General features: G+C 41.9%; 1 protein-coding gene across 1 annotated transcript in view; it reads right to left on the bottom strand.

Moving 5' to 3' along the window:
- The window catches only part of cdk5rap1 (CDK5 regulatory subunit associated protein 1), a 58,451-nt gene that overhangs the window by 40,264 nt on the left and 4,443 nt on the right, over window positions 1–13,744 (bottom strand). Inside the window, exons 2-3 of the mRNA XM_051911553.1 lie at window positions 11,428–11,548; window positions 10,787–11,020 (exon numbers count right to left, since the gene is read on the bottom strand). Of these exons, the coding sequence (XP_051767513.1) occupies window positions 10,787–11,020; window positions 11,428–11,541 (348 nt within the window). The 5' untranslated portion in view covers window positions 11,542–11,548. The remainder of the gene's footprint in view (window positions 1–10,786; window positions 11,021–11,427; window positions 11,549–13,744) is intronic.

The following is a 13,744-nucleotide window of genomic DNA, read 5'->3' as shown; positions in this document are numbered from 1 at the left end:
ACCTCCATGATGAAGGGAAGCTCGGGGTCTGGGTGACGTAGGATGGGTGCTGACGTAAAACGTTCCTTCAATTCCTGGAACGCACTTACTGCTTCGGGTGACCAGACGAGTCGTGAAGATTGGCGTTTAGTCATGGATGTTAGGGGAGCGGCAACCCCACTGAAGTTTCTGATGAACCGCCTGTAGAAATTGGCAAACCCCAGGAATCGCTGTAGCTCCTTCAAGGTGCGTGGTTGCGGCCATTCTAACACCGCCTTTACCTTGCTGTCGTCCATTGCCACTCCATCTCGGCTGATGACGTAGCCCAAGAAGGATGTTGAGGTGCGGTGGAATTCGCACTTTTCAGCCTTGGCGTAAAGTTTGTGTTGTATTAGGCGCTGCAGCACAGCTCGAACGTGTTGAATGTGTTCGTCGTAGGAGTTGGAATAAATGAGAATATCATCTATGTACACGATGACCCAGCGGTTGAGCATATCTCGGAAAACATCATTGATGAAGGATTGAAAGACTGAAGGACTGTTGGACAGGCCGAAGGGCATGACAAGGGTCTCGTAGTGGCCAGTGGCAGTGGAGAAAGCGGTCTTCCATTCATCGCCCTCCCTGATGCGAATTAAATTGTATGCGCAGCGTAGATCCAGCTTGGTGAAGTATTTGGCTTGACGTAGTTGTTCGAGGGCTGCAGGGACCAATGGTAGCGGATATCAGAACTTCACAGTGATGTCATTCAGGCCGCGATAGTCAATGCAGGGCCGTAGTCCGCCGTCTTTCTTCTTGACGAAGAAGAACCCGGATGAAGCTGGTGATGTTGATGGCCGAATGAATCCCTTAGCCAGCTCCTCCTCGATGTACGATCTCATGGCTGCATCCTCGGGCTGTGACAAAGGGAATATCCTGCCCTTAGGCGGAGTGGTACCGGGTAATAGGTCAATTGCACAGTCACTGGGGCGATGAGGTGGTAGTTCCGTGGATTTGGACTTACTGAAAGCGATGATCAGATCTGTGTATTCGGCTGGTATAGCAGGTTCGAGGTCGGTTGGGGTCTCGTCGACGGAGATGGTATGGAGGGGTAATGGCGTGACGGAACTCAGGCAGCGATGATGACAGGCGGGGTCCCACTGGACGATCTGACCCTCCTTCCAGGATATGTGCGGATTGTGTGTTCGAAGCCAGGGTAACCCGAGGATGATGGGATTGTTAGGTGAATGGATGACGTAAAACTGAATTTGTTCATGGTGCAGCGCCCCGACTTGTAGACCCAGCGCTGAGGTAATGTGCGCCACTCTTCCTCCTCCTATAGGTTTCCCATCTAGCGCCTCCACTGTTAACGAAGAGTTGCAGTTGGTTAGTTGTATGTTGTGTTGACGGATGAATGTGTCTGACATGAAATTGCCTGCTGCACCAGAGTCCAGAAGAGCATAGGTAGATATGGTTTGAACGTCACTGGTTAGTTGGATGGGGATTTTAAAGCAGTTGGGCAAATAGTCAACATGCTGTGCTGAACTCACCACTTTGGGATTAGAAGCATTGGGTCGAATGGGGCAGTTGAGCTTGATGTGACCTGCCTGGCCACAGTATAGGCATAAGTGCAGCTGGCGCCTTCTCTCTCGTTCTTCTGGAAGAGTTGAGTATATCCGAGTTGCATGGGTTCAGGAACAGCAGAGACTGGCGTGAGGTGGCGAACGGGTCGTCGGCCTCAGAGGAGGTGGTCGATGTGAATGGCCAACTCAATGAATGTGTTCAGCGATCTCCCCTCGTCACGGCAAGCGAGCTCGGCCTGAAGCTCCAGAGACAAGCCCTTGCGAAACAGTAATTTCAGTGTGTCCTCCACCCAGTCAGTTTGTGCAGCCAATGTGCGAAATTGCAATGCAAATTCGGCGGCGGTAGATTTACCTTGATTTAATGAAAGCAGCTGATCGCCGACGCTCTTGCCGCCCTCTGGGTGTTCGAACACCTCCTGAAGCTTTGCAGAAAGGCCGTAAACGTGGGGAACACAGAGCTATCTTCTCTCCATACCGCTGTGGCCCAGTCAAGTGCTTTGCCCGTGAGCAGGGAGCATACAAACGATATCCGGCTGGTGTCATTGGGATACAACGAGGGCTGCTGGTTTATAAACAAGGAGCATTGAAGGAGGAAGCCCCTGCACTTGGCTGGACTGCCGTCGAATTTCTCGGGTAGAGCGAGGCGTGGATTTACAGCAGGTGGAGAAGTGAACGCTTGACTGACATTGATAGCGGAAGGCAGCGTGATGGCCTCAGGAGAGGGAAGCCGCAGGCTCTGCAGGGTTTTCACCAGCTCCTCGGTGAGTGACGTAAGACGAGTCAGCTGGTGCTGGTGCGCGGCAAGCTGAGAGGCCTGTGCTGAGAGTTCGGTGGAGATTTGCAGGAGAACTGCTGGATCGTTTGATGGCGAAGTCTTCTGTAATGAAGGGCTGACAGCATGAGGATCCATTTGCAGTTTCTTTATTGTAACAACAAAGCACAAGGCAAACAAGGGCAAGACAGTAGCGGAAACAGGGACAGGCTTGGGTCGAGACAGGCGGCAGACAAACAGGGTCTTACAACAGGCAGAGTTCAGGGCAGGTGGCAGACAAACGTAATCCAGGAAACAGGCAGGGTTCAAGGCAGGCGGCAGAGGTTCACAGATGATAAACAGTCCAATCGATAGCAAGGTAACAGTCCACAAGAAAACGCTCAGTAGTGATCACCGGGGCAAATCAAGACTTCGCAGTGTATGGATGCGTGTGTGTGTCTTAAATAGTGTGAGTGTGATGCAATGCAGGTGTGTGCAATCAGTCCCAGGAATGAGGGCCTATGGGTAACGTAGTCCAGAAGGAAGTAACTCAGAACTCAGGTGATGGCTCCCTCCGGCGGCTGGGAGGAAGAGCCGCGGGAGCCGTTTTCGTGACACCGGCTAACCCACATTCTCCAAAATATTTTATTTTGTGTTCTACACAAGAAAGAAATTAATACAGTTTTGAAACAACATTACAGTGAACTATCTCTTTAAGGACAAGCGACCGCATGGTTAATATTAGGCTGCTCTGTCACTTTAAAGACCTGCACGTATATCTAATATACAGCCACGCATCCAATTTTCTCTCAAATGTTTACTTTCACTTTAGACATAACCAACTGTGTTTATGTAAACTTTGTGCGTATTTGACAGTATTAGAGCAATCGGACTCTAAAGATAACTTAGTAATCAGGCGCTGTTTGACAGGCTTTTAGTGCCTGTGCGCTTCGCGTGAACGCGCTCTGAAAAACGCATGTCAGAACAGCGCATCAGTACGCAAAAGAAAAGTTTAACCGGCAAGGCACATGAACAATGAACTTTTGTGGATTGAAGTGTCCCTTGAATATTACTCTACCGCTGCGTTAAAATGTGACGTGAATGTACGTCACGTTGAACAGTATGCTGAGACGGAGGCGCTGGAACTGCAACTGATAGAAAGCACGATACTACGATAATTCTTCATAGGCAGATCGTGGAGATATTTTAATCGTCCACAATCAAAAATCGTTATATCGCACACCCCTAATTGTTTTGTCCGTTGTAATGGATTATAAATTAACAAGCTGGATTTACATTATTCCTTACATCATAGTACCTTAATTTCAAACAAAATATTTTTTTTTGCCTATATAATACAACTAGGATAAAAAATAGGATTTGAGTATGAGAATTTTTTTTTTTTTTTTTTTTTTTATGACTCTTGACTCAACTCGGACTCGTGACAAAAGACTCCAGACTTGACTCAGACTCCAGTGATAAAGACTTCAGACTTGACTCGGACTCCAGATAAAAGACTCTTATATTATATATTTCATTGCTAAAATAGTGGCAACTAGGGGTGTGATGAGATCTTGTGTCATGAGATCTTGCAATATTAAAATGTGATATATTTCGTCGAGGTTAAAAGCTGTCGCAATATCAGCATATTAAAAGATGCTGATAAAAGATGCATCTCCAGAGAGGCGTATAAGAGACAACACTAATGACAGGGAGACTCGGAGGATAACATAGTAGATCACTGGAGACTAGGAGGATTACAAAGGAGATTGGTGGAGAAGAGGGGTGGAGACTGGAGATCGTACAGAACAGGTAAATATATCCAAGACAGCAGGGAAACAGGTAAGTTGATCTAGCAGCTGATATTAAGCAGGGTAACTCTGAGATCTGTATTGGTGACCAGACATTGAGTGAGGAGTGAGAGGAGCTTTTGTAGCAATGCTGATGAGTGTGGTGATGAGCTGCAGGTGCGGGTGAGTGTTTGTGTGGAGGGAGAGCGTGGTGTGTCCGTGACACAGGCCCGGTTCCAGAATCAAATTACTGAGGGTGCTTCTGAAATTACTGAGGGTGCTCTACTGCTCCACCATTGCAGTGTACAATTTACATTTACAATTATTTACAGTATAAGTCATCACTTTTACTAATAATTGGAATAGAATATCAAAAATATTTTGCTAGGGATATTTTTCTATTAATCTATTAGTCTGCCTTTACATTGCTTTAATGGGTTACTATTTTATGTCATGTTTCTGTCCTGTGCTGAGTGAAACCAGAGTTTATGTAGATGTCACTTCCGAAACTTTGCAGCATGCAATAGGCTGTCGGTCCTCTTAGCAGCATGAAAAACAATAGTTTTATTCAATGGATTATATTCTGTAGCCTTCATCATTTTAACACATGTGCTGCAAAAGTTCACAACGCAACAAAATACAGAAAAGTGCTGCAAAAGTTCACAACACAACCAAATACGGAAACTCGCTGCAAATACTCACAATGGACGTACAACGAGGATGTTAAATAAACAAAAAACTTACCTTTCAGGTAATCGACAACACCACTGACATGTATACATTGAACAATAAGCATGTCCCTGCCAGGTTCATCACTTGTTTGGGGTCCCCTTGAAACATTTCCTTTGTCATATGTGCTATTTGTAGCACGTTTCTGTATTTGGTTGCGCTGTGGTTATTTGCAGCACATGTGTTGTCAAACTGATGAAGACGTCTTCATTTGCTGGTGTTTTTTCCATTTGCATGTTGTTGTTTTATCAGCTGCAGCACGTTGAGCTCTCTCTGCCACTGTAGTTTTGAGAGGTGAGTGGATTCTGACCAACTTAAACACCTCTGATTGGAAATTGTGTTCAAGAGATCAATAACTATGTCTGTAATTGGCTACATTGCTCACCACTGCAAAAAACATTGTAAATAGATACATTTGACGTTCTCCAGAGCACAAACACAAGTACGCTCTGGAGTGTTTGCCGAATCTGTTTTGCCAATATATTATTATATTATTAAACTGAGGGTGCTCTTGCTTAAGTTTGAAGTTGCTTAGCACCCTCTAGTACCCCCGTAGAACCATGCCTGCCGTGACTCCACTCCCAAGAGCCGTAACTGGGGATAGTAAAGGGACCAATATAACAGGGAGGCACAGCCAGATGTCCCTTTGGAGAGCCACACTTTCTGCCCAGGCTGATGGATGCTGATCTCAGGGCATCAGCACATCAGCGTGGAACTCTTTTGGCAGAGCACTGCCCATTGTAGGTGTTGGTGAGCTAAGTCCCAGACCCTCTCGCTCTCTCTGAACTAATGGTCAACAGATGGGACATCAGATGGCAGGCTGGACTAAGGAAACAGAGGCAGTTGATAGCCTAGTACACACTGGAAGGGAGTGAGTTTGATGGAAGGCTGTCGGAGGGAGTTTTGTGCATACTCATCCCAGGACAAGAATCGACTTCATCGGTTCTGGTGGAGATGGCAAAAGGTCAGAAGGAGGTGGTTGATTTCCTGAATCTTCTGTTCCGTCTGCCCATTACTCTGTGGATGGTAACCTGACGAGAGCTGACGGTCACACCTAGGAGTGTAAAGAAGGCTTCCCAAACATGGGAGATGAACTGGGGACCCCTATCCAACACAATATCCTCAGGTATTCCATCATTGCAGAATACATGTTTAAACAGTAGTTCAGCAGTCTCCATAGCGGTGGGACATACCTTTGGATATACATTCAGGTTTATTTGCAATAGTCTCTGCAGTACAATCATCCAGGGAGCACTGGATGGGACTGAGGACGATGTTTAGTGACAGGATGGGCTCCAATTCATCTTGAGTTTTGTCGAAGTAATGGAGATGAGACAAAGCATCAGCCATCATATTTGTAGGTTCTGAATGATACGAGATGGAGAAATTGAAGCGGGTAAAAAAAAATGTGCTTGGCGGGGATTTAGTCGGCGAGTTTCACAATGGTAGTCAAGATTCTGACAGTCTGTTAGTACCAAGAAAGGGTGTTGGACACCCTCCACCCAATTCCGCCACTCTTCCAGTGCGAGCATGATGGCCAGTGTCATAGTTCTAAACGTAGTTGTATGCGCCGCAGTCCAGTTTGGTGAAGATGGTGGCTCGTCTCAACAGTTTCAGGGTGACTGGGATGAGGGGAAGACGGTACCGGAACCAGACAGTGATCCTATTGAGGGAGTGGAAGTCAATGCAGGGCCTCAAGCTTCCTTCTTCGCAATGAGGTTGAAGCAGCAGGGGACATGGATGGTCAGATATAGCCTTGTTTAAGGGCCTCCTCGATGTACTTTTCCATGGTCTTTTGCTCAGGGATGGACTGTGGGTTTGCCATGGGGCACTGGCTGACGGGAGAGTAAGCTGATTGCGCAGTCCCATGGTCTATGAGGCGGCAGCTAGGCAGCTTGCTGAGGGCAGAAGATGTCCTGAAAGGGGGGCGTTAAACTCAACAATCTCAATGAATGTTTTGCAGATGAAAATGTGGTGATAAACATTTGACTGGAATCTCAGGTGGGTAAACAGTTGGACCCTCATTTCATGATGATTCCAGTGGTCCATAAGAGTATTGGTGTGTATTGAATTAACCAGGGATGCCCCAGGGCTACTTCAGTCGTCAGGCTCTCCAGGGTGATTACTTGACGATGGAGGCATTCAACTTAAAGGGTGAGTGGACCAACGCAGTGGCTAATTATTCCTTTTCCCAGTAGACCCAGCATCAAGGAGAATGGACACTGTAAGTGACAGACCAGCAGCAGTATATTATGGTGAATGACAAAGGTGAATGACAAATATTTTGAGTGTTAACAGTGGTTCTGGGGGCTGAAAGGGACACGTGGAGATTTTGTGTGTCCCCCATTACCGCAGTATAAGTCTCTGGGTCAGTCATCACTGGTGCTCTGCTGTGGAGAGTCAGGAGGAATTAATTATGTGTATGGAGAGTTGTATGAAGTGTTCTAACCCCATGGAGTTGTCATAGGCAGATAGATGTGGGTTTAAGTTCTTCCCAGTAAGTTGTGAGAAGAGCTGGCACATTCCATCCGCTGGCAGCAGCTAAGGTGCGATATTTGATAGCATAATTATTAATTGAACCTTTAGCTTGTTGAATTTTGTAGAGCTGCATGTAAGGTGGACACAAAACATTGCAGTGTTCTATTTCTTGGTGGCATTTAGGGTGGAACCTTGAGGTCTGACTGGTTACTGGTTAGCTTGACAGTATGACAGTATGCCGCCCAGACCGGACAACTAAAGTGAAACCATGGCTTTGAAAGTAAGCAGTAATGTCTAGAATCACTTTGACAATAAACATACAGTGTAGGATTGAAAATTAACAAAGAGATTGGTTTTCCTGTTCCAACCCCCTCTTCTTTACCAAAAGATCAATTTGGAATTCCTGAAGGCACAGAGGTGCTGCTGCTAATGATCAAGGTCTATAAGCCAAGATGTATATACTTCAGGGGTCTGCTAATTTTCACACCTTTAGTATGGTGGGGGCAGCTATAACCTGCTGATTTGGTGGTTTTGAATGTCTCAGGTTTTGTTTTAGTCACATGGGCAAAGAAAGGATAAAAGAATATTATAACTGATGCCCTGTCTCTTTTTCTGTGGCTTATTTCTTGTGGCTCTGCTCCTGGACTCTCTCTTTTTCTACCTGAGATCTGCCTTCCTGGACATCTGAGTAAAGGCCATAGGCCAGACGTTCTCAATGTCCTCAATGACATCTTTCTTTATCTCTTCTCTATTATAAAGCTTCACTTTCTTTCTATTTCTCTTCCTCTTTTTTTCTCAGGTAACATTCTATATACGTGGTGGGTACAATTTACTGTTCATGTTTTAACATTTCATAAAATATATATATATATATATATTGTAATAATTTCAAGCTTGACCATAAGTCATTAATGTTATTAAACCCTTTTAATTACAAATTTGTAAAAACTAGTGTGATGGAAATTAATTAATTAATCATAACTAACATTTCTTTTGATTGCAGGACTAACATTTATATGCTTCTGAAACCTAAATGTCCCCAAACCTTGGGCCAAAGTCAGTGTGTCTGAATCATATCTGAATATAACAAAAGGGGAAATGAAACTTAGGGACAGCTAGACAATTATCTAAATATAATAGCCCCATGATATTGAGTAACCAACAAACTAATAAACAAATGATTTGGGCCGATCTTGCTTTACATAGGAACAGAAGGGTTGACATATGAAGAACCAATCATACTGTAGAATGCCATGTTGCCATGCTCCTATCCTATATAAACGGTTGTATTCTTTTTGCTGGTGCGATTCTCTGTGATTGATATTCCCAAGTGATAGTGTTCAAAAGGGTCAAGACGTTGACCGACTCAGCCGACGTAGATTAGGAGACATGCTAGAGTATAAATTATTTAAGCGTCGATTAGGAGATGACCCAGGTAAACTTAAGTCAGGTGCACAGGGGAAAATCTACCACACTAGATTTCAGATAGTATTAACATTGAAGTGCTACTTATTGCAATACAATATAGTCACACTCTAGCAGTTCTCTCCCACATATTTTGCTACTCTAACTGTGCTTATTTAGCCACTCGGTTCACAGTGAATGCAGGGAACTCCATCTCTGCTTGTGCTTTGAGTTTAGCATGCATTTGGGAACACAATGTGCACCAGTTACACTTTTTTTTTTAACATGCATTCATTTCCAACACTTTTGTGGACAGATTACAGCATTTCACTAGATTTATAATGAGAAGCGTTTGTAATCCTGTTGTCACAGAAACTGGGTCTCCGCAATTTTTTACTGCTATAGTTCACTGTAGTGTAAAATTATTAATATTTCTTTAATAAATAATATTCTATTAATTATTCTATATATATATTTTATATTTATTTTACAGTGCAACAGTATTACAATAATAATTAGGGATGCACCGATACCATTTTTTAAGGTCCGAGTACGAGTACCGATACTTTTTTCTAGTACTCACCGATACCGATGCCTATACATTTATTAATTTCTCTCTCTCTCTCTCTTTTTTTCTTTGATGTTGCAGTTTTCCAAGCACAACACAGCGAGACTAATGAATGTAGGACAGCTTCTTCATTATTACTCTAATGAAAAAAGTAATAATTTTTATGTGCTTGTCACAAACTTGAAGAACAAAAATTTCACAGTGTCTAATAACCTTCAAAGGGCATAATTACCAATATATATAATTGTTGTTATATAAAAAGAAATGTACAAACAAATTACAAACAATACAACAAATACTATGGAGATACAAATTAAATAAAATTGTTTTTCAGATACAGTAGGTTTATTTACCATGTATACATTTATTTAACATATTTCGTTATTTTATTAACATTAATGACAAATATAGGCTATGGTCCCTTTAAGACCGAATCCATGGATACTGACACATATCCTGTTTTCACCCAAATGTTTACGTCCACTTAAGCCATAACCGACTGTATTTACGTGAGATACTCCACACGATGGACATTTTGACAACTATGTGTGCATTTGACCATTCAGGCGCGAGGAGAACTGATCTCTGTCTGAGAGAAATGGGATCACGTGCAAGAGAGAAGCGCGTACGCGGGAGAGAATGCTTCTGGTCTGTGTCATTCAGTGCGATTCCGCCTATCCCGCCTTCACTAATCAATAACGAATTGTGATTGAAAGCATGCAGTTCGCAATGTGTGTGTTGTCATTAATTTTGAAGTATTTCCACACCTCTTGACACTTGACTTGACATTTGATATTCAACAGTGCTTTGATCTGCCTGCATTGACACTATTCTTTTAAGAGCTGCTGTGCAGCCAAATAATGTACGAGTTATCAATGTAAAGCTGCTTTGACACAATCTACATTGTAAAAAGCACTATATAAATAAAGGTGACTTGACTTGACTTGACCTCTGAGGCTGACATTGTTTATGCTGCTGCCGCCGGTGTCTCTGTGCATGGAAAATTCTGTCAGTTACGTCACGTGAGGTATCGTTCTTTGGTATCGGGGGTATTTTTACGAGTACGAGCACAAGTACACGAGCTTGGTATCGGGCCCGATACCGATACTGGTATCGGTGCATCCTTAGTAATAATATATATAATAATAATAATAATAATAATCATTTTAACTATTGTATTAAAATTGTTTGGCTTCCTAAAAACACCAGTGTAAATGTGATGTGGACTGAGACGCTATCACAACTAAAAAAAGGTTTGAGTAAATGCAAAGACATTCTGCCCTGTTCAATTAGGTCACTGAAAAGGTTTTGAAGCCCCAGGACCAGCGTAGAGGGGGTGAGTCAAGGTTCACCCCCCATACTTTGTGGAATAAAACTGTAGTGTAATTGAATGTTTATTTGTCTGACATATTTACTAGGACCTGACAGTGTAAAAAAAAAAAAAATCACATGTAGGTAGAATTGTCAAGAATAATTACAAAAAAAGCAGATTGTATTTCTGACTCGAATGTAACTTCATGGTACCTACCTCATCAGGGAAGTCTTTAGGATGTGGTGAAGTGAAGCGTATCCTCATATCTGGATTGATGAGGGACACTCTGTCCAGAAGGTCTGCAAAGCGGAGGCCTCCCTGTTTTCTGCGGTACACTGTCTTGAATCCTCGGCTGAGCTCAGTGTTGCCCTCCGAACAGAAGAATTGCTCTTCAGACAGGTCCCTATAGCTGTTCACATTCTGTCCCAGGAGGGTGACCTCCTTTACCCCCTACACACAAACACACACAGGTTTGTTTCGCTATCAAAGTGAGGACATTCCATAGGCGCGATGGTTTTTATATTGTACAAACTGTACATTCTATCCCCCTACACTACCCCTACCCCTAAACCTATCACAGAAAACATTCTGAATTTTTACATTTTTAATAAAACATTGTTTAGTATGTTTTTAAAGCTATTTTAAATATGTGGACTTATGAAATGTCCTTGTATTTCATGTTTACATCGTAATACCAGTGTAATAAAAAAATAAAAATAAATAAATAAATAAAAAAAAATCACAAAAACACGCACACACAAACACACACATTACCTCACCATCAAAGATTTGAAAAAAGTAATGAGCTTTTATTGTAGGTTTATTACATTACATAATGCAAACTTCTACAATTGTACCTGATCTGAAAGCATGCGGACCTCCTCCATTATGGAAGACAGGGGTCTGCTCCTCTCTCTGCCACGAGTGAAAGGCACTATACAGTAACTACACATGTTATCACAGCCACGCATGATGGACCTGCAAAACCAACACAATATGTCAGATTTTCATTGCTGTATGTGATTTGTATTTGATATTTATTTAAATGTCTGATGTGGGAATGCAGTAAATCCACATACAAAGAATTTTAAAGTTAAAAAACAAAACTGTTTCACAGAAACTATGAAATAAAGTAATGACACATCTAGTATGCTCTGTCGCCCCACTTACAGTTGGGTGGTAGTGTTCTAGGGATCATATTGTTAGAGGATTGTTAGAAGGCAGCTGTCTGACTCTGAGATGAACGGGAACATGGTTTGTAACATTAGCAACACATTAGCAGCTGTTTCATAATGTAGTCAAGCAAAAGGCTAATCATATTACTGTCATGTGTCCGACGTTGTAAAAAGCAATATCATTGTGCAGCTTTTACCTCAGTAAGTTGACCGAGTGGCTGAGCTTGTGCGAGTGAGTGGAGGAGGGGCTAATTAGCATATTCATAGATCCGCGTATATTAAATGAAGCAAGGGTGTAGAGTTACATTCAGGCTATTTTAAGGCATGAATAAAAAAAAAATTTTGAATGAATGAATTTTTGAAAAAATGAGTTTTAAGGGATACAATTATTGAATACAGGGGGACTTTAATAATTTTAATAAAAACACATCAAAATGTGTTTTGTTGCACTGTTTGGTTAAACAGTTTATCTAGTCCTCTACATACTCATTGTTTGAAAACCTATGAAATAATAAAGTAATGACATGTCCAGTATGCTCTGTCTGCACATAGTTACCTGAGAGTGGTGATGTTCTGGGGATCATATACTGTATCAACACATCAGAATATGTTGTATTGCACAATTGTGTTAGACAATGAATTTATCTAGCCCTCTACGTTCTGTGTTTTTGAGAAGATATGAAATCAAAGAAATGACATGTCCAGTATGCTCTGTCTGCACATACAGTGGTGGTCAGAATTATTCGCACACTTGGTAAATATGATCAAAGATGACTATAAAAATAAATCTGCATTGTTTATCCTTTTGATCTTTAATTCATAAAATTAGCAAAAATCTAAACTTTCATTGAAGGAAAAGAATTGAAAGTGGGAAAAAATAAATAAATAAATCACATTATGAAATAATTTTTTTTCTCCAGAACATGTTGGCGACAATTATTGGCACCCCTAGAATTTTTTATGAGTAAATATCTCTGAAGTATATTCCCATTCATATTTACATTTTTCACCAGGGTGATCATGAACATGAAATTGTCCAGCCATGACTTCCTGTTCCACAGGAGTAAAAACATGAGGAAACACAAAAGCCAAATTCCCTTAATCATTCATCACAATGAGTAAAACCAAAGAATGTAGTTCTGATGTGCAGCAAAAGATTGTTGAGCTTCACAAAATAGAAAGTGGCTGTAAGAAAATAGCTAAAGCATTGAAAAACCCCATTTCCACCATCAGGGTAATAATTAAGAAATTCCAATCAACTAAAGATGTTACAAATCTGTGTGGAAGAGGACCTGTGTCTTAATCGTCCTAATGCGCGGTGAGAAGGAAAGTTTGAGTGGCCAAAGACTCTCCAAGGATCACAGCTGGAGAATTGCAGAGATTAGTTGAGTCCAGAGTCTCAGAAAGCCTAAAAAAAAAAAATTATCAAACAGCACCTACATCCCCACAAGTTGTTCGGGAGGGTTTCAAGAAAAATCCTCTGCTCTCATCCAGAAACAATCTCCAGCATATTCAGTTGTCAGACATGACTGGAACTTCAAACGGGACCGGCTTCTATAGTCAGATGAAAATTTAAAAAAAAAAGAAAAAAAAAAAAAAAAGAGCGTTTTGGCAGCAAACCCACCAAATGGGTTTGGTGCACACATAGATAAAAAGTACCCCATGCCCACGGTTAAATATACTGCTGGATCTTTAATGGTGTGGGCCTATTTTTCTGCTGGAGGTCCTGGACATCTTGTTCAGATACATGGATTCAGATACATGGAATCAGAAGGATCTGTAGAGATTCTGTATGAAGGAATGGTCTCTGTTCTCTTGTCAGGTGTTCTCCAAACTTATCAGATATTATAGGTGAAGACTCAGAGCTGTTATCTTGGCAAAAGGAGGTTGCAAAGATTTTTTGAATAAAAGGGTGCCAATAATTGTGGCCAACATGTTTTGGAGAAAAACATTTATTTCATAATGTGATTTTCCCCCCACTTTCAATTCTTTTCCTTCA

This window comes from Ctenopharyngodon idella, chromosome 11, assembly GCF_019924925.1.
Source record: "Ctenopharyngodon idella isolate HZGC_01 chromosome 11, HZGC01, whole genome shotgun sequence".
NCBI classification, from domain to species: domain Eukaryota; kingdom Metazoa; phylum Chordata; class Actinopteri; order Cypriniformes; family Xenocyprididae; genus Ctenopharyngodon; species Ctenopharyngodon idella.
This window is presented reverse-complemented; position numbering and strand designations above follow the sequence as displayed.